Source organism: Brassica napus, chromosome C8, assembly GCF_020379485.1.
Source record: "Brassica napus cultivar Da-Ae chromosome C8, Da-Ae, whole genome shotgun sequence".
Classification (NCBI taxonomy): domain Eukaryota; kingdom Viridiplantae; phylum Streptophyta; class Magnoliopsida; order Brassicales; family Brassicaceae; genus Brassica; species Brassica napus.
In genome coordinates, this window is record NC_063451.1 from 15980697 (window position 1) to 16005618 (window position 24922).

The 24922-nt window shown below is 36.8% G+C and overlaps 2 protein-coding genes and 1 pseudogene across 4 annotated transcripts; all 3 read right to left on the reverse strand.

The window, feature by feature from the left end:
* Positions 1–217: 217 nt before the first annotated feature.
* Positions 218–8694, reverse strand: LOC106449590 (protein ENHANCED DISEASE RESISTANCE 2-like). Of its 2 annotated transcripts, none has more exons than XM_013891340.3 (23): positions 8261–8694; positions 7841–7915; positions 7637–7690; positions 7291–7356; positions 7034–7092; positions 6756–6832; positions 6142–6270; positions 5710–5744; positions 4964–5064; positions 4804–4896; positions 4530–4594; positions 3933–4004; positions 3314–3484; positions 2750–2943; positions 2300–2366; positions 1973–2148; positions 1625–1726; positions 1438–1485; positions 1113–1256; positions 944–1039; positions 774–875; positions 588–674; positions 218–496 (listed from the first exon to the last, which is right to left on the reverse strand). In XM_013891340.3, exons 1-23 carry the CDS (start codon positions 8522–8524, stop codon positions 491–493), a joined length of 2283 nt encoding a protein of 760 aa, XP_013746794.2. In that variant the 5' UTR covers positions 8525–8694; the 3' UTR covers positions 218–490. The 2 variants fall into 2 exon arrangements, with proteins under 2 accessions (XP_013746794.2, XP_013746786.2); XM_013891332.3 differs by having other exon boundaries at positions 4530–4606.
* An 8285-nt stretch (positions 8695–16979) lies between these two features.
* LOC106449562 (adenylate kinase 5, chloroplastic) lies at positions 16980–21400 on the reverse strand. 2 transcript variants are annotated; one of them, XM_013891312.3, is made up of 19 exons: positions 21151–21400; positions 20977–21069; positions 20480–20608; positions 20250–20384; positions 20010–20156; positions 19860–19934; positions 19662–19749; positions 18983–19002; positions 18770–18898; positions 18653–18688; positions 18494–18574; positions 18291–18429; positions 18066–18145; positions 17918–17983; positions 17797–17826; positions 17607–17716; positions 17390–17527; positions 17274–17303; positions 16980–17193 (listed from the first exon to the last, which is right to left on the reverse strand). In XM_013891312.3, exons 1-19 carry the CDS (start codon positions 21388–21390, stop codon positions 17166–17168), a joined length of 1794 nt encoding a protein of 597 aa, XP_013746766.2. In that variant the 5' UTR covers positions 21391–21400; the 3' UTR covers positions 16980–17165. The 2 variants fall into 2 exon arrangements, with proteins under 2 accessions (XP_013746766.2, XP_013746759.2); XM_013891305.3 differs by having other exon boundaries at positions 18983–19032.
* On the reverse strand, positions 20984–24570 carry LOC106362392 (annotated as a pseudogene).
* Positions 24571–24922: the final 352 nt, after the last annotated feature.

Consider the following 24922-nt stretch of genomic DNA (forward strand, 5'->3'; position numbering starts at 1 on the left):
ACCCTAAATCCTAAATCCCACCCCTTAACTCTAAACCTTAATGTCTAAATTAATTTACCATTGGGATATAAGTGTATATTTATCTCTTTTGATAAAACATTAAGTGCTATTTTGGTCATTTTTATTTTTATAGAATATATTTTTGACAAAAACTTTTTTAATGCTATCTTAGTCATTTTCTCTTTTAATTAAGAGAGCTTCATTTTTGGAAAGAAGATAAAGAAAGGGTACTTTCTAAATTTATAAACATACATAGGGTATCTTTAAAAAATACCACTTTGTATTATTACCAAAGGTTTTAAATAAAGAGTCAAAGTGAAGACTTGATATTTCCCTGAATTAAATTTTGCTGATCCAATCCACAAGTTTGGAAGAAACATAAATCTTAAGTATCTTTTGGTATCCCTTTGTTTGTCTATATTTCGCCAAAAGGGTGGGTAATAGTAGCAGCGATCCATAAGACACATGTTTAGTACTCATCGTCTGTTCTTCATTCCTGCATCGTTATTAATTTCAATTGAGTCAATGAACAACAATGCGACTGTTGTAATTATATAAAATGTTTTTTACTCAGTCAAGTCTCGAACCTCAAAAGAGACGGCCGAATCTAGCTCTATTCGGTTAAGCCGAACCGTCCCAAGAATATACTCTGGCAACTCTGTTTCCTCTTTTCCCTGCATTTGCATTTGGTAGTTGAAGAAAGATGTTCAATTTTAAAAGCGATAACACTTTCATTTTAAAGATGTGATGATAAAGTCTAGCAGAAAACTAACCTCAATCAAGATGGCCAGATCAACAATGAGGCTTGTGACATAACCAAGTACCAGACCAATAACGCTCCGGGCAACAGCCGATGATCCAATATCTACATCAATCTGCAATACCATCATTTCATGAGACGTGTCTATTGGACGACATGCACTTTAAAAAAATTCTAATATACCTCCAGAAAATTATCTTTCCTCAGGTACTTGCAGGTTACAGCTTTACCAAGCAGGCAGGCTTTTGTTCCAACAGCCCGCTTGACCATCCAGTACCCCTGTGATTCACCATGACTGTTAACATGTAATCAAATTACTATATTTCAGAGACAGCCAGAAGAGTTTCATTACCTGAACAATACTTGGAATCAGCTTAAATCTTGAGTCGCGGTAACTGTCACTCCCATTTACAAATTTTCCAAGCGAGGAAGACTCGCTTACAGGTCGATCCGCAGCATAGTACATGACCAAACAATAGTTCGGCTTTGCTGGTACCTGCAAAGAAATAAAAAAAACAAAAACTTTTTAGTTATATACGTGTGGCATATTGTAACTTAGGAAGTAAACAAAGATGAACAAGAGGTGTTTAGCTCACAAAAGAAATATGTATCGACACATAATACGGAAAAGATTGACAGATATATAGAGTTTATGTTGCATATAGTATTATTCACACCTGAAGATTGATGACTAGGATGAACGGCAGCTTTTTCCCCGGTTCTGACTACAAATACGCAAAAAAACTTCCAAATCAGGCTCCTTCAACCACGGAAGAGTATATAGACAAAATTTGTATGTCTCTTCTTTTCTCAGCACTCTTTAACTACTCCTTAACTAAGAAAGTACCAGTAAAATTGAGGTACCTGGACAAGACATTTCGGATGCAGAGCGATGTTGTCTACAGCTTTATCAACTTTAAGCCAATCCACTGATACAAGTGTCAGAAGGGGCTGCCCACCCATTACCTTGAATTTTATTAAATTTGCACGCAGTTTAACACAGAGGGAACCTCAATGAAGACAGATAATCCAATTCACGAGCTCAATTTTTCAGAACCAGATATCAATTTGGAAACTAGATACATGCAGTTAAAAAATATAACATTATGGAAATATATGAACAAGTTCAGAAACATGGTTGGATCAGGGAGGACCTGAGCATCTACGGAACATCAACTGTTGACATATTGATGAAGATGCATTTAAAGTTACCTTTGCATTATCTTTCAGGTAGGTCTTTCCCCTGATCATAAACCCCATGCCACTAGGAGAATTCCAGCAATTTGAGTCCTTATCACCATTTCCTTTGCGCAGGGATCCTTGGATCTGACTTGGATCGATATCCACAGGATCAACACTAGTGTCTAATTCATTACTTGCGCCTGGAGCTGATGTCAAAATAGAGCTGATATATTAACAATACTCGCTGAGATTTGGAAACAAATAAAAAAAAGGACGTTGTAAATTCTAATCTGTAACACAACTCATGAAGCCATTGATATGATTATTGGACTAGACAAAAAGATGCAAAGGGAGAACCTTTAGGCTGCTTCAAAGATAGGCTGGCGATTGCCCATGAAACATTCTTGAGTTTGACTTTTATCTCCTATTTTTAACATGGAAACAACAGATTACTACCTTCGCATGCAAGTTGCATACCTCGTGGGCTGTACACAAATACTTATATGGACTTTAAGTACTAGCTTATAGTTCTGATTTAAGATATTATTTAGAAGTTCCATTTCCTTATGTCCTTGCTCTAGAGTGTTTAGCATTTACATATAAGTATATGTAGGGATGAAGTCTCGGTTGTGATGAGACTCATCTAAGATAGAGAGTGCTTCGGAAGTATTTATCTTTTTTATACAAAGCGAAACACTTTCTGCGTTTTAGGTGTTTTTGGGATTTGTATTTCGATTCGTGATTCTTTACTCTATAGTTGTGAATACGATATTATAAATGGACGAGAAGAAAGCAAAACCAAGTTACCTTTTTGTCCTGCTCCTCATCATCTTCATCGCTTTCCTCCTCATCAGATGATGAGTCTGTGGCATCATAAAACTGCTCCTCCATTTCCTCTTCTACATATTCACCACTCGGAATATCTGATAACTTGGACTGTACAACAGTAGAGGAGGCTTCATACTTGAAAGCCGGGTTTGCTCCAATGTACTCCTTCAGGCCTGATATACAATTAACAAGAAATTGAAACAAAACCCATGTGGAACTTGTGACATCTCTAATGTAAATCAGAGGTCAGGCAGTTACTATAAACAGCGTTCCAACTATATTGTATAAACTTCTGTGCCACAAAAAAAGCTTCCCATTTGTTACAACAGAGAGACATGATACATTCCTTTTATCCCAAACACGTGCGTATTACGATTGCTAATCTACATCATTCCACTGATATATCTTCGGATGTGCTCACATGAGTCTCCGTCCCTCAATTATATTAGCGGTACCACAAAAAAAAAATCACATCTCGACTTCCTACTCATTTTTAGTGTTCATACTCTCAAATATGAATGGGCAGAAAAAAATGCATTTAACCTGCCACTTGGAGGAGTAATGCATATGGAATAGTCTTTTCAAACTTTGAGTAGCTAGTTCTCTTCCATTTGCACCAGCGTTTAGAGTGGATTTCTAGCATGTGTGTTACAAGACAACTTGGAGGTTCTGCATCTGATCGCTTTTTCAAATTTCTGATTTCCCAAGTAGATGCTGCAATCACCAGGAACGAAGAGAGATGTAAGGTCTTAAACGCAGAGGGAAAAATGCCTTTCTAGGCGTTCTGTAAGTCTATGGCAAGAATGTATATTATCTGATCCAGTGAGAAAGAAGAAAGTCAAAATGGAAAGGAAAGAAGAATGAAATACTAAAGCAGCAACACAGGCGATATGGTTTACAAGCCTAACGAGTCAGTTCTAGATTTTGTGAGTATTAAAGAACTTAGTCTCTAAACCAGCTAGTTGACTGAAAGTTGTAGCTGCAGAACTCAACACTATTGCGGAGATGTAAGGACGAGGAATCACAAGGACCAAGAACCTCTGGCTATCGAAGTACACTTGGGTAGAAATGTCTTAACAAGAAGAATTTATCTTGACATGCAGCATAGCAAAGAAGGTAATAATGCTACATAGAGAAATGCTATCACAAGAAAATATCTTACGAGTTATATCTGTACGTCGATATCCGGACTTTGGAGGCCGCTTCTTATGCACTGCTGGAAACTGTAAGATTGCTGCATACAAAGTTACAGAATAAGAGAGTAGTTCGATTATATGGATAGCTGTTTTCAAAAGAATGATAATGAATTAAATTAGACTCTAGGTCGCATGAGTCCAAAAAGATACCGTGAGACGGATGAATAACTAAGATTTCGAGACGGCAGTGGTGAGCTAACGGATATTTATAAAAATCTGTAACTGTGAAGTTCAGATTCTAGATGTAAGTTTCCTTCCATGATTAACTATTGATATCCTTACAGCTCACAGAAAATGAAATAAACAATACAATATTGATTCTCCTTTACATTACTATTCTCTCTTTTGCATTTGATCTTGCAACATATGGGACCAAGTTTATAGGTGGGAACTGACGTTTTAAGTATTTAGTTCAGCAATTAAAGAATAACATTAACATAGAAAATTAAGCTAGTATAATACAATTCACAATTAAACGTGTCAGGGTTTAAATCAATATCCACCTTTGTGCATAGGCGAAACAGACATCATCAGAAATATAAGAACAGAAGAGTAAAACTTACTATATGTTCCATCTTGCCCACGAACCCACTGTCTAGAGAAGATAAAATCTCTCTTTGATTGCCATCTGAAAAATATACTATTTAATTCAAGTGTAAATCTACCCATTGAATTAAGTGATACATGGAAAATATGTACATGTCCAAACTGGTGAAAACAGAGACCTCATAGAGGAAAGATACCAATACATTAAAATATATACATCCTTCTCACTAAAGAATACAGAGCGATCAGTGTGACATTAAGGACAACCAGAATTTCAGTTTTCGAACATACCGTGAAAGATACTTAGGATATACGCAGTAAATGACATCATAGTGGCCCTCGTATGAGTCTATCAATTCCGAATCACCTGTTACTGTATCCCACCTGTGTTGATAATTAGAAACATCTAAGTAAAAAAATGATACTTATAACTGTAAGAATATGATCTTACTCGTATCTTTGATGTTTGTCAAGCTTTGAAATCACTTCGAACACAGCATCCGCACTAGCTTCAACTACCGCTACTGCTTTCACAAGAAATCCTCTACCAGCCTACAGAAAAATTCAGTTTGACCAATCTGAGAAGCATTCAAACAGGCATTGAATACAACCAATTACAGTATTTTTCAAGTGCACTACAAGTTGCAAACAAAAAACAAACAAACTAGTTGTCTCACCTTAGCATAAATTATTGCAATTATTCTGGTGCAATCTTTCTAGCGTTTACAACACTTGGTTATAATTACCAATTGACTTTTCTGAATCATCGCAAACAAAGGAAATAAGACACTGAGAGCTCCCTTGCAAAGGCATAATGCCCATTCATTTACAAGTTATAAACCAATACAGCACTTGGCCAACATGGGATTCTAACACAACACCAGCTTTGAAATCTAACATCCAAGGAAACCCACTCCTAACTCATTCTAAATGGCTTTCTCGGTCGGACCAGCTTAATTGCCCCCTTATTTGATAGCTTTCTTAAGATCAGGCTGTTCTGCAACATGCACTCTTGCATGGAATTTAGGTCCGGACAAATTGCTATGGACTTAACCCATACCACATGTCCAAAGTACAAAGAGATTACGAATGACTTCCTTTTGTAACTCATCGACCAATCTATTATGTCATTGGTTTTAATCTTTTTATTCTGTCTATATAGTTAAAGATATATTTTTGGAATAAAAGTAAATATACCTTGAAGTTAGCCACATCTTCAAAAATCCTAACACCTGCAAACAATATACAGAAAAAGATTTAACTGAAAGTTATATACCAAAGACCAAGGAAAGCATAAGAACAATATCGATGTTTTTAGGCCTTATAGTCTTGAAATTCTGAACACCCAAGACTACAATCCTGCCACATAACCTCTGATTTACAGAGATGAAAAACGGCCAACCAAAAAACACTGGACAAGTATTGTCGCAACTTTTTGGTTATTTTAAGTCTCGTAAAAACACATATGTATAACTGATGGAGAAGTATACAAAGTCAAAAGGAATGCAAAATTGGTAGATGAAACTAAGGGGGGACATTCTACTGGCCCATTTCTGGTTCTCTGGATGAATAATTTGTAATGTGTGGATTGTTTGATATCAAAGCTATACAGATTACCGCCAAGCATACCATTGATTGTACGAACACATTTCCATTCATGTGCCTCGATTGCATCTCCATTGTCTCCACCTCCGTAGAAACTATCACCCCTGACATCATTAACCAAGGTAGAGGATTGCCTCAAAAGAGTCTCCGGACCTGTAAATTAAGAACATATTCACACATCTTTGTTTTGAAAGAAAAGTAACTTTCAGGTGAAACCGATGTCTTGAAACATGAATAACTACTAGATAAAACCTTTATTAATTAAACTAAATTATATTTAGGAACCATAGCATGGAACTCAGGACTATCAAAGTCGAGAGCCATAGGAGCATAATTTCACTAACATACAAGAAAACATATGATTGAACCCAATGTTGATCTATCTTTATGAAGAAATAAATACAATCTTCAGGGAGCACGATACTAAGTGCGAATTACAACACCCATAACTATACAGTAGATACCGAGCAATGAAACTTTGACCTTTTAGACGCTCAATTTTGTAGCATTCAGAATTAGTAGATGTACTAAAATGAAACAGAAAATTTGACCCAAGAAAAATGACACCAGCATCTAACTGCTGCTTTTGAATGCTTATGATGCTAAGAGAGCCCACAAATTGAAATGCAGCATTTTACCTTGCCCAATTCGGATAAGCTTTTTTAACCCATAAGCATAACGCCTTACTCTAGGTCGATGTCCTTCAAGATCAATGCTTCAAAAGAAAATAGAGAGTGATTCATAAATCGTAGAGTAGCAGTGGACTTCTACTATTTAAAACGCTTTGAACATGTTAAGAATAGAGGACATTGTTATTCATATTTTGTTGGAGAGATCCTCATCTTCCCAAAACATGAACTACTTAGCTTCTAAAAATAACGTCAGAGGCACTAATCATATGATAATTATAACATACTTGGCCTCCATGCTCAATTTTGTTCTTGTGCTTCCCCCTCTGGATAGTGCATATTCAGCCTTCCAAACCAGAAAAGAAATAATCAGAATTGAACAAAATAACGGGTGATACCTCATCCCAATAAGCATTTAAATAAATGCTCCAATAACAACAAACAAGATGAACACTGAAAAAAGTAGCCAAATGTGTGCTATATAAACTACAAAAGTTCATACATTACATGATGCTAGAAAACTTCAGAGAAGTCGTCGTAGTACCTGCTGTTTTGCTTCGTCAAAAGCCTCAACCCATTTCATGGCTTCTCCAGCGGTAGCACAAGCAATCTAAAGTACAGTTAGAGAAGAAGAAAAAGTTACATGATGCAAGTGGGTCTGGCAAACATACATATCAGAAACCATTTAACTTTATATGTTGAAATGAACTTCGAAGACATTTACTCTACAACATAACCGTTTGGTTCATACAAGTGTGCAAAAGAATACACACAAAAAAATCAATAGGCCTTCCTAGAGCAACTTCTAGTGGCCATCTCCTAAGAAAAAGACTCAGATACTAACGTGTCTGCCAACACAAAGCAATTGCAAAGAGGGAAATATAACTTACTTCTCCTTTTTTCCTCTCGTCCAACCGGTTAGAGAACCTAATGACGTAGACATCCTACAAGATATAAAAGAAGTAAAAAGTCAGAAAATATGGTTGTATCACTTACTCTCATTCAAATTCAAATTCAAAAAAAAAAAAAGAAAAGGCAACAATAGATCTGTATTCTACAGACACTGCAATTGACTAGAGAAAAGAAAGGATTACCCCGTGACTAACTTTGCGACGTCCAAGCTCTTCAACCATCATTGTAGGCCCTATGACACCACGCCTTATGGGTTTCTAGACAAACAAAAAGATAACATGGAAAACCAAAACACATGTTCTAGTTGTTATACCCATTACGAATTACACAAAGGACAAAAATAGAGACTAGAGCAATTTATCCATCAAAGATTGCAGAATGAATCAATTACACAAATGCGGTCAGCTTCAATTCCATAAGAAAACCTCAAAATAACAAGAGCACGATCCATGAAAAAAGGTTGAATAGTTAAGACACATAAGATTATCATGGTGGTATTAACTCGAGACCATACAGTGAGATTAAAACCGAAGCTAATCGAGACTTAGATTCCTAAGAGAAGGATAAAATCATCAAAAAGAGGAGTAAGGATCGGATCATACAATGTCTGGGTTCTCGTGGGGATCCCGTTTGTACATCTCGACGTATTTGCCTCTAATGAAAAGGTAACGGAGATGACAGTACTCGTGCCCGATCTTATTCGAACCCAAATGATAGACCTGTCCGAAATACTCAAACGTGCCTCCTTCTCCCCCACCGCTGCTGCTTCCACTTTCATTGAGATCCCCCGTTCTTCCCAGGTTCCCTGAATGATTCTTCTCCGATCCGTCCGCGGGAACCACTTTCTTCGACCCAGGCGATGTCATCGCCTTGATCCGAGGGCAACGATTCAGGTGTAGTTGTTTGATTCTTTTCTTCGTCTCCTCCGTCACAGTGTGTCTATGGGGAGGGGGTGAGATTCTGCTTTTTGGCTCTCAATTATGGTTGGTTGATTCCTATCCTACTATACTATACGATCATTCACTGGCATCCACTCCGAATCAGCCACGTTAGCTAATTTTATTGTTCGCTTTTCCCATTTGTCAGATCACTACTAAATTAGAATCACAACTTTAAATTAGCTCTGTTCTTTTGATTAACGCAGCTTCTCGCGTCAGCGACTCCGAATCTTACGGTGGCTGCTTCGTGTGAAACGACGCGAACAATGTGATGACATAAAAAGTGTCGCCGTAATAGTAAAAAATAGTCGCCGCGTGAGTCGTAACTGACGCTACAATTTTTAGCGATCAATTATTATCCCAAAACTTACGCTGCGTCTCTTATAAATAACTTCGGCAAAATGGGTTTTCAGCAATCTTGCTTTTAAAGTAATGGAAATACAGAGCGAAAAAGAGACGCAGACGCTAACGCAGCGTTTATCAAAAGAACATGACTATTAACTTTTATTTTTATTACCAAAAATTTTAAACTTTTATTTTAAGTACAAAATTTTTTTTTTGGAAATTTTTAATTATATATATGTTAACTAGTTGATGTTTGGCACTAATATATACGTATAAACTTAACAATTTTTTTAATTTTTAATTTTAAATTTTATTCTTTATTACTTTTTTTTTTACAACAATAATTAAACTATAATAAAAAACCCACCGGTTCAGAAAACCAAACCGGTGCTATTGAATCAACATAGAACACAGCTGTAGGGGAACTCCGAGCACCTCGTGTAAGCTTGTCCGCCACTAGATTAATTGTTCTTGGTATATGTCGAATCTTAAAGGAATGAAAGAAAGTTTTACTGCGTCGAAACTCCTCCAAGTGTGTAGCAAAAGCTAGTCATTCGTCAGGTGAGGACACCATCTTCACCAATTGAGAACAGTCTGTTGCAAAAACTGCGTCTGAATAGTCAAGGGTCTTCATGCACTTCATAGCCCATATCAAAACTTCACATTCTGCATCTAAAGCTAATAAGCTTCTTCGGAGATTCATCGCTGTCATCATCTTCTCTTCTGATCCCATGGTTCTAAAGAACCATTCTCTTTATCATTCTCTTTCCACCCCCCATCTATTAGGCAAATTCTCGAATGTCCTAATGAACGCCAGTTAAGAATCTGTTGAACTAAAATTTGTCTTACTGGAATTGTAAGCTGAGCATCTGCCCATACCTCACCCTCTACTTCCGCAATTCTAAGAATTTCCATCCCTATTACTGAAAACCTTTTTTTTTCTATTTTTCAAATATACCACAATATCCAGGGAAAATTACTCAAATCATATTCTTCTGGCAACCTCCAAAAGAGATAATCCATATTAGTAAACACTGAAGAAGTTGGAAAAATACTCGGGACGGAAGGGATTTTTGATAAAGCCCAAGTTTGTAAAGCTGGAGGGCATTCAAATAAAACATGCCCTCAAATTTTTTAAAACCGGTATAGTACCTGAAAGCACTTGCCAAACAAAATGTCACAGTTTCAGAAAACATTTAAGTGTCCAAGAGTAGGCCAATAGAGGTTTAATATCTGGACCATAAAGGACTATTTCTTGTGCCTTATCCGGAAATAATGACTCCACCCTATACCCTGATTTAACAGTATATTTCCATGTTTCTGCGAAGGACCACCCAAAAGTATCTTGTCTATCATTCCGACTTATAGCCAATCCTCCGGGTGTATATATGCATTAAGCAACTCCTCATTCCAAAATTTAGTGACCGGATCGATGAGATGATCCACCTTCAAAGAAGGATTTAAAAATTGGGGTAGTGTTTTTGGTTTTGCTGACCTCGAGCGAGGAGCAGAAATCCATGGATCATTCCATAGCTGAGCAGATACTTCTCCAACCATAGGATGGTGAATAGGATCTGTGAGGAACCAAAGGATCTGTATTCCGAAAATATCGGCCTTTAAAAACTTTTGAAAACAAACAATCGCGTTTGTCTATCAACCGCCATAATTGCTTGGCCAGCAAAGCCGTATTAAAATCTTGAAGATCTCGAAAGCTAAGACCTCCCTCTTTCTTTGATTTACATACCTTGTCCCAGGAGAGCCAATGTATACCTCTTTTGTTGCCGCCACTACTCCACCAGAAGTGAGAAAACGCCCCTGTAATTTTCCTTATAACTGCATTTGGTAATCTATAACACGACATGACATGATTTGGCATTGCCGATACGACTGAATTTATCATCACTTCTTTCCCACCTTTAGTAAGTAACCGGACTGTCCAACTATTCACCTTATTATTGACTCTTTCATTCAAGAAACCGAAAACTTGTGTTTTGGATCCACCCAAACTTTCTGGTATTCCCAAATAATTTCTCATACCTCCCAACTTTTTAATGCCAAGTTTATTTTGAATGTCCACCCTCTGTGAATCTGGTACCTTATGACCAAATTGCAGAGATGACTTGTCAAAATTTATCAGTTGGCCCGACACCGCTTCGTAGTCTTTAACAAGCTTATGGATAACATCACATTCTGCCATATTCGCTTTACAGAAAAACAAACTATCATCCGCAAATAGTAAATGCGAGACCACAGGTCCTCCTCTCGATATTTTAAGTCTTGTTAATCGTTTCTCTCTTTCCTCTTTCCTAATATTTTCAATAAGAGCTTCCGTACATAAAATGAATAAATAAGGAGATAGTGGATCCCCTTGTCTCAATCCCCTCTCTGGTACAATGTTCCCTTTAGGATGACCATTCAGTAAGACCTTATATGTGGCCGAAGAAATGCATGTCATCACCCTGGAAACCGAGACCGAACAAAATCCCATTTTTAATAAAAGCCGCTCCATAAAAGACCATTCTACCCTATCATAAGCTTTACTCATATCCGTTTTTATCGCCATAAATTTTTCTTTACATGCATTATTTGTTCACAACCCATGAAACATCTCCTGAGCAATAAGAATATTATCTGAAATTAACCTTCCTGAGACAAAGGCCGATTGTGTTTCTGAGATAAGCCGTGGCAATAAACCTTTCAAACGTTGACACAATACCTTAGAAATAATTTTATAGCTGACCTTGCAGAGACTTATGGGCCGTAACTCCGTCATCCTGTTTGGTCTGGCCGTCTTAGGAACAAGGCAGATATTAGTCATATTCAGCCTATCATCAAAAACCCTCGAACTAAGAAAATCATTGCCCATATTAACCACATCAACCTTAATTATTGACCAAGACTGTTGATAGAATAACACTGTCATCCCATCTGGACCCGGAGCTTTCTTCGGGTGCATCATAAATAGTGCCGACCTGACTTCCTCTTCTGAGGCCATGGCCATTAATCTACTATTTTGTGTAGTCGTTACCAAGTTCGGAACTTCCTCAAGAAATCTATCAAACTCTGAAGGTGAGGTGGACTGGAACAAATCATTGAAATATTTAACCGCCACTCCTTCAATATCACCTTATGAATTAATCCAATCTCCATCCTCGTTATATAACCCAATAATCATGTTCTGTATACGTCTTTGTTTGGTCAAAGCATGATAGAATTTTGTATTTCTGCCTCCACAGGTATGCCACAAAGTCCTACTCTTTTGTTCCTAGTATAATTCCTCATCACGATATGCTTCTTTTAGTTTACGGGATACCTCAACCACTTCTTCATGAGATTTCGTCATATCGTTTTGAACTTCCTCTAGAGCTTTCTGTAGAGTATTTATTTTTTTCCTTCCCATGAGATGGATTTTCCTTTCTCCAAACAGAGATTTCATGTCGACAATTATGAATCTTATCAACTATATATGTGTCTTCCACGCCTCTGCGTAGACCATCCACGTTCAATGATTCCATCAATCCATCCTCACATATCCATCTTTTATCAAACCTAAATTGCTGGCGAAATTTGAGTACTTTATCCTCTATTGATGCCACAATCGGCATGTGATCAGAAGCGATCATACCCAAATATTCAACAAAGGAGCAAGGAGACAGATTATGCCATTCGTTGTTTGCCAATGCCCTATCCAACCGGCACTTGACATCGTGTCCAGCTCTTCTTCCGCTCCAAGAAAGAGTATTACCAAGACTTGGAAACTCCATCAGACCACAGTATCATATTATTGAATTGTAGAAACATGTCTGCGTGTCTAAGAGCTCCTCCTTGTTTCTCATGATTCCCCGTAATCTCATTTAAATAGCCAATAATAAGCCAGGGTTCATCCCTCGATATCCTTAATCTTGTAAGCCTCTCCCAAACCTGGTCTCTAAAATTTTGATTTGGCTCACCATTTATGATATAAATATTCGTTTTCCATTATATTCTGTCTCGACATCTATAATTCTATTGCTTGAAGAAATTATATTGACTTTATAAGTAGAATCATAGAATAAAGCCAGACCACCACTCCTACCTAGAGGATCAACCGTATGGAGATGAGAATACCCAAAATGAAATTGAAAAAACTGCACAAAATCAAATTTTTGTTTAGTTTCCGATAAAAAGAGAAATGCCGGTCTATGTTTCTCCTAAATTTCTCTCAAATAACTAATAGTCCATTTACTACCAAGCCCTCGGCAGTTCCAACTTAAAATTTTCATTTATCCAAAACACTTAAAATTATTTAAGCAAAACCAAATCCCTAACTGGCACAGGAACTTCCTGTACCCACAAAAAACTTTCCCATAAAACCTGAATTTTAACCAATAGCCATGTGCAATACAAGAATCCCTCAGAACAAGACATCGCCACAGAAAAATATACCATGTATAATAATACTTCCTTGAAACAAGTTGTTCCAAAACCAGAAAAAATCCATATACAATACTAATGCCCAAAAACAACTCTTCTTGAGAAGACCATATCGTAACCCATAGATAATCAAATTAGACAAAAAAAATTAAATTATATTATAAACTTTAATATTCATAGATAATCAATGTATTAAATTATATTCTTTTATTTCATCGTTTTATTTACAGGAAGTAGATTTTGGATCAAAAAATTTCCGCAGTAATAATCAAATTAAGAAAATGATAATTGCCAAAAATATCACATTCATATTACCACTTTTCATGTTTACAGTAACTATTTTTACTATCACTTTGAATGAAGGGTAGAAAACATTTATAATCATATGGTTAATTAATTTAGATTTAAGGTTTAGAATTGAGGGGTGGGGTAGGGTTTTTGGAATAAGAAATTTAGAATTGTAATAAATATATGAATAAATACTTAAAAATATATTAAAAATTTTAAAAATAGTTTCATATAATTTTTTTTATTTTCAAAAAGAAAATTTGAAAAACAAATTCAACAAAACAATTTACAAAAAGTTCGAATTTGAAAAAGTATAATTCGAAAACATAAAAAATTTATTATTTATTTTATTATTTTATTTATTTAAATAATTATTTATTATATATATAGAGAACAAGAGTATAAGAGTTTTTTTTTGTCATCAAGAGTATAATAGTCTTTTTCCACTTAATGAAGAATGTATTTTTGAAAATGTCTTTTTAGTGGTGGTAAACATGAATAATAATTCCAAAAAAGTGGTAAACATGAAAATTCTCCAAAAAATAACTGATAATTATATTCCTAGACTATAGATATATAAAATTAAATACATATTTTAATAAATATGTTTTAAAATTATAATTAGAAATTTTCAAATACATTAATTCTATATATTGATTAAGTGTGGTGGTGTTTCATTCCTTTAGTTGACAATTATTTTTCTTTTAATAAATATGTGACTGAATTTATTTAAACTAAAATAAGTTTTAAAAAAAAAAAAAAAATTGTTTAGGATAGATTACTATAGTAAATAAATTGATATTTATAAGATAGTTTTATATATTATAAATTTAGCTTTTGGATAGTTTATTTTCGTATTTATCTTTTAATTATATTTAATATTTTCTATTCAAATTTTAGAAGATGCAAATTGAGTATCATTTTCCAAAAACAAATTCATCAGGTTTCAATAGTGACTTCTTGTCAAACCAAATGAGAGGGATACCTTTTACTTAAATCTCCCAAATGCTAAAGCTTTTTTCTTTTCTTTAAGCTGTTCTCGTGGAGTCGTCATGGCGGAAGGCCTAGCTGATCACCAATCACTAGAGAAGACTTTTGGAAGGGTGTTGCTTGAGTATGCACATTTATTGGTGGTAGCATGGATCCCTCATATGGTTTCATGCTCGCAAATCGCAATAGGCGTAAGAATTAAGGAAGGCACCTCGTGGCACAGCTCCTGAACGGCCTGACTCATAGCTAGAAAAGTAAAGAGACAGCCCTACTATGATTTTGAAAAGTAGCTACCACTAGTGGAGCCAAATTGATATCATGCATATTCACATTGTTTTATTCATTTATTCATGTGCATTTTCATCATATAGATTAGGATTTAGCCATGTCTAGGTTGCATTTTGCATACATATGTCTCTATTAGGTATTGGAGTACCACATGGAGTTCCTGGAGACATTTGGGTGCATTTGGAGCTCAAGAGAGGTGATTAAGGTGATCATTGGATGAGCAATGCATGGGAGCGACCTACCAGAGCGACGCCATGAACTCGCTCGCCATCTACGCTTCGGAGAGACCTCCTAGAGCGACAAGGCGAAGTCGCTCCAGCTCCTAGAGCGACCTCACCACAGTGACACCCAGAGGTCGCTCGGGTTGTGTCGATTTGAGAGCGACGAACAAGCCGGGAGCGACCTCCTAGAGCGACACCCTAAGGTCGCTCGCGTCTATGGTTTCTGAGCAAGCCGGGAGCGACATCTTCGGAGCGACACAGCCAGGTCGCTCGCGAGGAGACGACCCGGGAGCGACGTCTTCGGAGCGACACAGCCAGGTCGCTCGCGAAGAAACTACCCGGGAGCGACCTCTCGCAGCGACGTGCCGAGGTCGCTCCGCGTCTATTTATTTGGCGAATTCATGATTTCTCAAGGGCCTTTTGGTCATTTTATTATGCACGTTTTTACTTTTCAAAAACCTATGTTTTAAGTACTTTTGTAAGCCACCAGAAAATAATCTCCTTTCTGAAGAACAACCAGAAACAACTTCTTTTGATTCAGATTTCATTGCTCTCATGTTCTTGTTGATTTCTTATCTATTTCTCTACATGATTAATTTGAAATCCACCATGGGTTTAAGAGGAATCATGGAGATTAGTGAGTAATCACCTTTTGAATTCATGGGTTAGGGAGATCAAGGGTGATTAGGTTAGTTCTAGGATGTTTTAGTGTAGATCATTCTTGTTCTTTGCTAGCAGAGTATTCATAATGCATCTTCTGAGTTGGCCACTCAAAAGTTGATCAATAGGCATTTCCCACCCAAAAGGTGTTTGATGAAATGCCTGAGACAACTCTCCTAGGCTTTTAGTATACTTTGCCAAAGACATGTGTTGTTAAAGATGCTAAGATAGCTAATAGACTTGTTAGTAATGATTGCTTTTACATTATTCAACCAAAGACATTTGATGTTTGAGATATGTTAGCAAATGAGCATTCATCTAGACATAGAGCTTGTTTAGAATTATGTCTAGGCTTAAGGTTGATAGTTTGATTGATCGTTTGCCATCCTTAGTTCGAAACTTGATCACCCAAGGTCTAATCCATATGCCCATGAGTTCTGTTTTCCCTTAGTAAAGAAAATCATTTCATTTATCATTAATCATTAGTTTAAAAACCTCTTAAATTATCGGTTGCACTTAGATTAAGTGAGTACTTGCATTCTCGGTGCTTTGATATTCCTCAGAACTGGTTCGACAATCACTATACTACAACATTTGTCTTACGAGCCTTGAAAACTCCTAACATCACAAATCAACGTGGATTCAAACACCAACCAAAAACACTGACAAAGTAAAGGCAATAATATATGTTAAATCAAGATTCAAGAAGCCTAAACCCCAAAAGGGAACTACACTGGAGAAAAGTAATTTCAAAACAATTAAAGATGTCATGGCTGCGGTTTGCCTAATGTTATCACACGTTTTAACTGTTAGAGAAGAGGACATATGGCTAGGAAATGTCCAAATTAGTGAGTGATGATCCTCGTTGTAACTGGAGACTATGAGTTCAAGACATGGAGGAGAACCACGATGAGCAATAAGAGAAAACATTTGCAACTTGCACTTTCCTTACTTTATCCTTTTGTAAAATAGTCAGATTCTTTACTAAACAGTCAGTTCCATTGTGCCCTCAATTCTGACACACATTACACTTTGGTGGAAGCAGCTCACCACAGTTTCCAACTTTGAACCACCCTTGTCCATAAATGATATATATTCTGTACCAATGGTTTTTGTAAGTTAGCTTCAGCTAAAACTCTAGCCATATCTAACCTGATGGCAACAACAATGCCCTTTGGTTGGGGTGGTTCTGAAAACTTGTAGACTAAGTTCTCGGCCATAGTGAACCAAAGTGAGGTTACTCTTTGGTTCTGTGAGACTAATAATCACAAATATTTAATGTGCCCTATACACTGAGATCATCAAAACATTGAGACATAATAAAATGGGCCAAAAGTAGTATCACAACTTTAGCTTCCCCTCCTCTAGAAAAATCCGCTGCCTAGGAACCCCCTGCAAAAGTATTCCTCACATTCAGCTTCACGCACTCATACATGAATCTTTATCTAAGTAATGCTGGAGTTTTCCAATACCAGATTCCTGAAGGCTTCTTGCTTTCCTCCCTGAATGTGGAAAATCCTTATTAATTGTTAATAAACCGGACAGCGAGTTAAGAAGCAAGCACCATTGGTAAACAATATATATTTACCGAGATTTTCCAGAGAAGGCATCATTTATTTGGTCAGGGGTTGGCCTTTCAGAGTATGTTGATATCAATACATACTTTTCCTTTCCATTTTCCTCAGTCACCCTCTTGTAAAGCTCATACCGGTAAGGATAAGACATCCTGACCATATATTCAGTGTAAAAGATTCAGAGGCAATTTTTGTGCTTTTCTTGATATTATATTCACATCCAAAAGGTACCTTAGAGCGCCCATAATCGGGTATTGTGTTCCAGCATAATAAAGTAGCCGAAATACATAGCAGTTGTCAAATGTTAAGGCGTATTCCAGCCTTTTTTCCCTGCCCATTGTCTGAGACACATAAATAAATAATGGTAAGCAACGTAACCTTATTTTCAGATGGTTTTATGTAAATCACTGTGTGTGCTTACTTGCATTATGCCACTTGAAGCGGGTAAGTCCTGAATAATAATGTATGGTTACCCACAAGAGATAGTGGTATTTTTAACAGATAAAGTTTATTTTATCAAAAAGTGAAAGCAGAAAGTGTACCTTGAGGCGAGGATTAATAAGTACAACTGGCCTCTTACCAGCAGCACTAGTCATCGCTTGTAGATCCTAACCAAATGTATATATTTTATAGGATGGGGGTTAATACGTTGAAGTGAATGAAAATGCCTAGAAGTTCTAAGCTCCTTACATCTATGATACAATTTCCAACGGCATTTTGTGGAGCCACTAAGATGAAAAGGTCGTCTTCTTCATCAACTTCTTTACCACCTGAGAATCAATAGCAGGATAATTTGTGTTAATTGTATCCAACTTGATTATGCATCACAAGTTTCTACACTACAAATTCTTGTAAGATTCTCTTGTGTTTAAACATGGTTTTTTGTTGAAAACTACAGTCAGTTTCGGATGTTACCAATTGCACCAAGCTTGACGAAAGTTCCCAAAGTTTCATCATCACCCCAGTCCATATATTCTAAAATCTTTCGAGTTCCCGCCAACTGCAGTGGCATCCCAGCGAGTGCACCTTCCCCCATTGACCCCTGAACGCAAACCTGGAAGAGGAAAGAAGCTTAATTAACAAATAATTTCAAATAAGTCTTCAAGACCATGTCTTACCTTCACTCTTTTTCCATCATCAGCGAATGATAAAGCTAGAGTTCGCACCAGTTCCATCAAGGTTCCTATCCGGTAAACATCCTACGTATATCACAAATAGCATAAAATTAATGAGGCTTCAGAAACACTATAACACAGCTAGTAAAACGAATAACTTACCATTTCAGGATTTAGCTCAGGGATATTTATGTCTACCTATTCATTTGTAACAGCATCAGTCCAGTCAATTGTGAAATATAGACCGACAAACTTAATATTTCTGAGGATTGTCCTCACCCGAAGACGAGTGTTTCCATCTTTGATCGACCTAACTGTGGCTTGCAGAACATCTTCATAAAAATAAGATCTGATATCCCTCGAGTGAGGAATGTTATTCAATCTTGTCGGTATTCCTCTCCAATTATCCTGGAAAAAAATGAAAAAAAATCTTAAATAATCTCAAAATTTACTTGCTACTTTAAGAAAGAAAAAAAAGTATTATTCAAGGACCTGAACAGGAGATGCTTTATCTGCAAGGACCTGTTTAATAATTAGCATCGCTTGCATGAAAACAAGAAATAGGAGTAGTTTAGTCCTAAATCGTCAAAAAAGTATCTAAGAGCACTTCCAATGGGGTTCTACCCATTGGAGTTCTAAGAGTACCTCCAACGGGGGTTCTACCCATTGGAATTATAAACTTGCATATATGTATATTTTGTTTTTACCCATTGGAATTAGAACTTTTGGGTAGGGGTTCTACACTATTTAGTGGACCCCACAACTACATACACATATACAATATATACATACACACATATTCATATTTAGAATTCCAATGGATAGAACCCCATTGGAGGTGCTCTAAACTTGTCATATATGTATATTCAGAATCAAAGATTTAAGAGACTCTAGGAAAGGTTTTTCCCAAAATAATGGACCCCACAACTACATACACATATACAATATATACATATACATATATGCAAGTTTATAACTCCAATGGGTTCTACCCATTGGAGGTGCTCTAAGAGTCTATTAATGTTAAGAAGGCGTAATTCAAAAACTGTAAGAACACCAGAAAGAAGAGGGCTGTTTCTATGGAAGAACAAAAAAGTATTTTCTGAATGATCTAAAGTTAAGACTGCATGTATTGAAAACATATATTATAAAGAAATGTGTGACTACTTGCCAGTCTTTATCATTCTATTTAGGTTTATCTGAGACAGAAGAGTATGGGTCTCCTCAAAAACCATTTCTTTTGGCCTGTTTGCATCAATCTGTATTCAAAATAGATGATACCAAACAACAACAACAAAAATATCAATAAATAAGATCCTAATACTTTATTGAACCAAAAAAGTGAGAAAGAAACAAAATAGTCCACTACCTTGATCATAACATCTGAGTATGCGGAAATAATAGCTTCCGAGTTTTGTTTGTATATCTGAAGACGTGCTTTTACCTTCAAAAGAAAACCTCTTGAGTAAGGCTTAAACATCGAGAAAGCAAGCGAGCAACAAGTCCAAAAGGCAAAAACCTTCTCTTCAGTATCATCAGGGCGCATAACCAGTCTTGCTTTAACTTCGTCTGATTCGGGAGGGTAACTTTTAACGTGATAAATTTTGCCAGTCACTGGATCCAACCTTCTACCAACACATCTCTCGATTAGAATTTCTTCAGGAACCTGTAATTAAGAATTGGCATTTAAGCAAAGATACATATATCCATTGATATATTGCCTTTTAACAATAATTGAGGAGAGTGATTTTTCAGGTACATCTAATAAGAGGAAAATGTCAGGTTTGACGTTTAGTTTGTCCAGGCTTTGTGCCTGAGCAAAAGTCCGTGGAAATCCATCGAGAAGCCATCCATTCTTTTTAGCATCTTCACGTGATAATCTTCCAGCCACCATCTAGAGAAAAAAGTGTGGAAGATATGATATCAGACGAAGAATAGAAAAACAATTTATACATGGGAATCAAGTAATAAGTTTTATATCATCAGTACCGCTATAACAATCTCATCGGGAACCAAACTACCCGAGTTCATAAACTCTTTTGCTTTATTCCCAATCTCTGTCCCAGATGACACCTCTTCCCTCAAGAGATCCCCCGTTGATATGTGCACCAAACCAAACTGCATGGTGCAGCTCAATATTCAAAAAAAATATTTAATGATGCACATTAAGCGTTTTATGTGCATTGTTCAGTATCATAGAGAATTGTAACTGCATATGCATAGTCACGCCACTCCAGAGAGAAGCTACCAGGAGTCAGAAACTATAAGACAAGAGACTATCGAAGAGTATACACCAGCGGTTTAATTCAGTGTTTTGAAGCTGTTTTAGTTTCTTCAAAGGATTAGTTACAGAAGCGTTCAAAACATATGTAGTCAACTAACTAACCAAACACACACATCGTTGTGGTAATATGTTTTAATAAATAAGAGTTGTGTTATGACAAGTGCGATTAGACTGCAAAACCATTCATAGTAGCATGCTTTACCTTTTGAACGATGAGCTCACATTGAGTGCCTTTGCCTGAAGCTGGAGCCCCCGAAATCATCACCTTCAATGGCTCCTTTACACAACACTTTACCTATGAAATCCATACAAAAAAAAAAAAACCATTTATATAATACTGCTATGAAATTGAGTTGTTTAATTGAATAGAGGTAACCAGAGCAGTGGATGTAGGGAAGGATTGAGGAATCTGGCGTGGGGTGGCGGTGAAGAAGATACTACTATTGCGGCGGGTGATCGGTGATTGTAAGAGAGAAAGAGGAGTAGAAAGCGATGAAGTGGGAAGAGAGGAGCGAGACGGAGTTGAAGACAAGTGAGCGGAGCAGAGAGAAAGAGACGCCATTGTCAAAGCCTCTCTCTCTCTCTCCTCCCTTTGATCAAATACAAAATCTTTCATTTAACGGCCACCACATATATTTTTGGCAGAGCCCCTCCTTCTCAATTAGAGTCTTTCCCACAACCACAACCAATTAGTTTGTTTTTTGTTCTAAAAGATGAACATTTCTCAGTATCATTCCAATTTTTATTGATTTCCCGAAAGGACTTTGTTCCCCATTTCATTTTCAAAATCAAAATTTTATATTTAAAATTAAACATTTTCAAATTCAAAAAGCATTGAATATGAAAAAACAACATATACAAAAAAGAATTAAAGGTTCAATAGTCTTGTTCGTTTCATAACCGCAGAGTTTAGCGACAGCGGCAAAGAAAATGTATTACGAAGGAGACCAAAATAACAGAATCAAAAGTTGTGGTAAACGCTACTGAATTGCCGGAGACACAAAAAAAGAAACGCTTGTGTCGCAGATAATTTCAGTGTTCCTTGTCCTTCTTGTTAGTTGCCGCTGCGATTGAAAATAAGTCACCTATATCTTACCGGTGGTTTGTATTGCCGTGATAAAAGGCTGATTTTTTTGACGCTGCCGCAAGACGTGGCGGTTATGAAACGAACATCGCTAATATGACATTTACTATGAACCTCTGGATTGCATGAAAATACTATTTCTCTTCTTCAAGAAGTTTAAACAGCCTCCTTAAACCGTGAGCCTCCGATCCTTAGCAAAGTTTCACCAAAAGAAAAAAAAAAACAATTAGTGCACGAATCACGACATGAAACCAAGAGTAATTGTCCCATGCATAATAGCCAAAACAATGACGAGAGAATATCCATGATAAAAAGTCGCTGAAACGGGTCTACTCAAACTCTTGATGTTGAAAACGAGATAATTTATGGAATACATAAAGTTGTACATATTCTAATGCAAGAAAGATCTCCACCACCATTTGTAGTCTTCCACGCATAAATGCATGTACGTAACCTCATCACATACCACCACAAGAAGGATCATGATAACAAAGAGGAGCTTAGTAGATAAGGCCCATCTAGATGCTGGCCACGATGAAAACAAGCTCGACGAATAAGGTCCCAAATGGAAGTGTTCGCGCCAAAAACGAAAAGCCATGATGGGTATTTTTGGGCTGCGGCTTCTTGAGAGATTTATTTGGTTCGAAATGAAAATTTAATGTGAGGCGATTTATTTGGTTCGAAATGAAAATTTAATGTGAGGCTCCAAAATAACCACTGATTAGAGTGAGATGCAAAACCACATGAGGATGAGGATGACAAATAGAAATAAAAAAAAGGAATGTCTCCAGTATATGTATCAGAAACGCAATACCCAAAAAAGCAAGCAGCTTTCCATGCAACATACATTCATCCAGGGTGTTCGCCAATGACGAACAGAGACGTAACCATCATCAATACCAAGAATCATGCAGAAGAAGAGTATACCCGTAATGTGTTCCACGTGAACCCAAGAATATCAAACAAGATAGTTACAACAACAATGCCAAGAATCTGCACACAAGAGCGAATTGTTTAATGGAGCACATAAAACATCACCCAAGACAACTCTTCGTTCATATGAGCTTGAGCATCCTTGTCCAGCTCCTCATAACGGGTCAAATTCCGCCTACCAGTCCTCAAGAATATCACAAGGAAAATACTCGTCAAGAAAGTGATGACATAAGAGAGTTCAAGATTGAAACCAATGAACCTTCCATCTTCATCTATATGACCATTTGATATCAGTCTCCTCGAAACTGACTTCATAAGAGAAGACAATGGACTGGTCTTCCGTGATAAATATAAATACACTAGTGGAATCACATTAATAGGAGTTGTGTATCTCTCATACATTTTTAACTTCGTTGTGGAGACAGCATTATGAGCAAAACTACAAGGAACCACCTCAAACGCAACAAAAATAAATCCAGTCTCATCAGAATCTTTCTTTCATCATTTTAAATCACCAGTACCCATAAAACGAGCCACACTAGGAACCTCTTCGTACTTATACAAAATTCAAGTAAACATCTTGAACCTTGATGCCAACAAGATAACCAGTCCACCTCAAAACATACCCATCGAAAGAGAGTTATCAAGCAAGGTATTAACTTGATTCTTCTCATCAATCCTCTTCTTCAGGAATTTAAAGGTATCGGAAGAAAGGTTCTCGCTGTGACACAAATATCTTACTCTCGTTCTTGAAAATTTTAAACCTATAGGGAGAGTTCTTGATCCGACATCCCATAAAAATCTCACCTAAATTTTCAGCACTATCCTTGATTCCCTAAGAGGTTTCCAAAGGGGTAAACTATAGTATCTAAAAGGCAGCTCTATTTCGATTGAAGTAAGAAAATTGATTTTAACAAGTGAAATAATCACCAACTTCTTTTTTTTTTAACGCTGATTGTATTCAATAACAAATAGTTTAACAAATGAACCCCCTGAAGCACACAGACCTCACAAAGAGAGGATTGAGGGAAAACAAGAAACATAATATAGAAAGTGAAAAGAATACACCATTAGGTGTCATATCAAATTGCAGTGGACTGAAGAAGCGAAGGATAACTGCATGGAGAACGGAATATCCACAGCGCCACATCCATCTAACTATACGCCATCATTGAATGCCTCTTCTCGGATAGTGAGGTCAAGCCATTGAGGACCACATGTCGCAAGATACGCTTGATAACGGTGACCACTTGTGACACTATTAACGATGAACTAAAAATTCACGCCATGTTTTAAGCATTAAGCATGAACAATGCAACATGTACAAGATAGCATCTGAAGCATGAACAAATGAGATCACAGAGATGACACAGTTATGTGCCATTTGTCTTTGATATCGAAGATCCAAAATTAGGGTCCAGATTGTTAAAGCACAAACTCAGATCTTTTAAACTGGCTCCTTTTTTATCCACAATAGTGGCTTGAAAAGAACACAAATTTTTGAGATCCTTCTCTAAAAGACCAATTCTCACTAATTATGGCTTATGATAACCTAACAGTGGCCGCTAAAAATGTAACCAACCTGCCATCAGAAAGTCGCAGGGGATAGAGAAAGTCAACAAACACACAAAGACCGTAGCTCCATTAGGAACCGGAAACGAACGACAAAACCATCTCTCCACTAGGAGCCAGAAACTCCCGGAGAACCAACAAAGCAACCTCAAACCAATAGAGAGCACGGATCTTACACGAATGGTGAAACCTAGAACCCCAACCCATCGTGAGGCCCACGAAGCACCAACTTCATACTTGTGAGAATAACTACCAGAACACTGGATGAGATGCCCCTCAAACTGAAAATTTTATCATAAATATCCCCAATTAAAATGGTAAATGACAGTTGTATCCATGAAAAGTTGAAGATATTACATCATCCAACCAGAAAATATCAACCCATTTCGAAAACCAACTGATAAAATTCAAATCCAACCCACTCGATTAAAAATTTTGCAATTTGGTCCGAACTGTTTGAACCGAGACTTTCGATAAACTAGTAAAGAGAAAAAGGACGAATTCTCGTCGGTGGGTCAAAAAAAAGACGTGTTTTATTAGATCAAGGAGTCGAAAAGGA

Excerpts from the sequence above, each read along its gene's own strand:
- LOC106449590 (XM_013891332.3), bottom strand. The coding sequence starts at position 8,524 with ATGACATCGCCTGGGTCGAAGAAAGTGGTTCCCGCGGACGGATCGGAG. Across the intron at positions 6,833-7,033 it reads AAATTGAGCATGGAGGCCAA|CATTGATCTTGAAGGACATC; the intron begins GTATGTTATAAT and ends TTTCTTTTGAAG. Across the intron at positions 1,727-1,972 it reads ACCTGAAAGATAATGCAAAG|GTAATGGGTGGGCAGCCCCT; the intron begins GTAACTTTAAAT and ends ATAAAATTCAAG.
- LOC106449562 (XM_013891305.3), bottom strand. The coding sequence starts at position 21,390 with ATGAAAGATTTTGTATTTGATCAAAGGGAGGAGAGAGAGAGAGAGGCT. Across the intron at positions 17,528-17,606 it reads CCGATTATGGGCGCTCTAAG|GATGTCTTATCCTTACCGGT; the intron begins GTACCTTTTGGA and ends ATATATGGTCAG. Across the intron at positions 17,194-17,273 it reads AAGAAGCCTTCAGGAATCTG|GGGGTTCCTAGGCAGCGGAT; the intron begins GTATTGGAAAAC and ends ATACTTTTGCAG.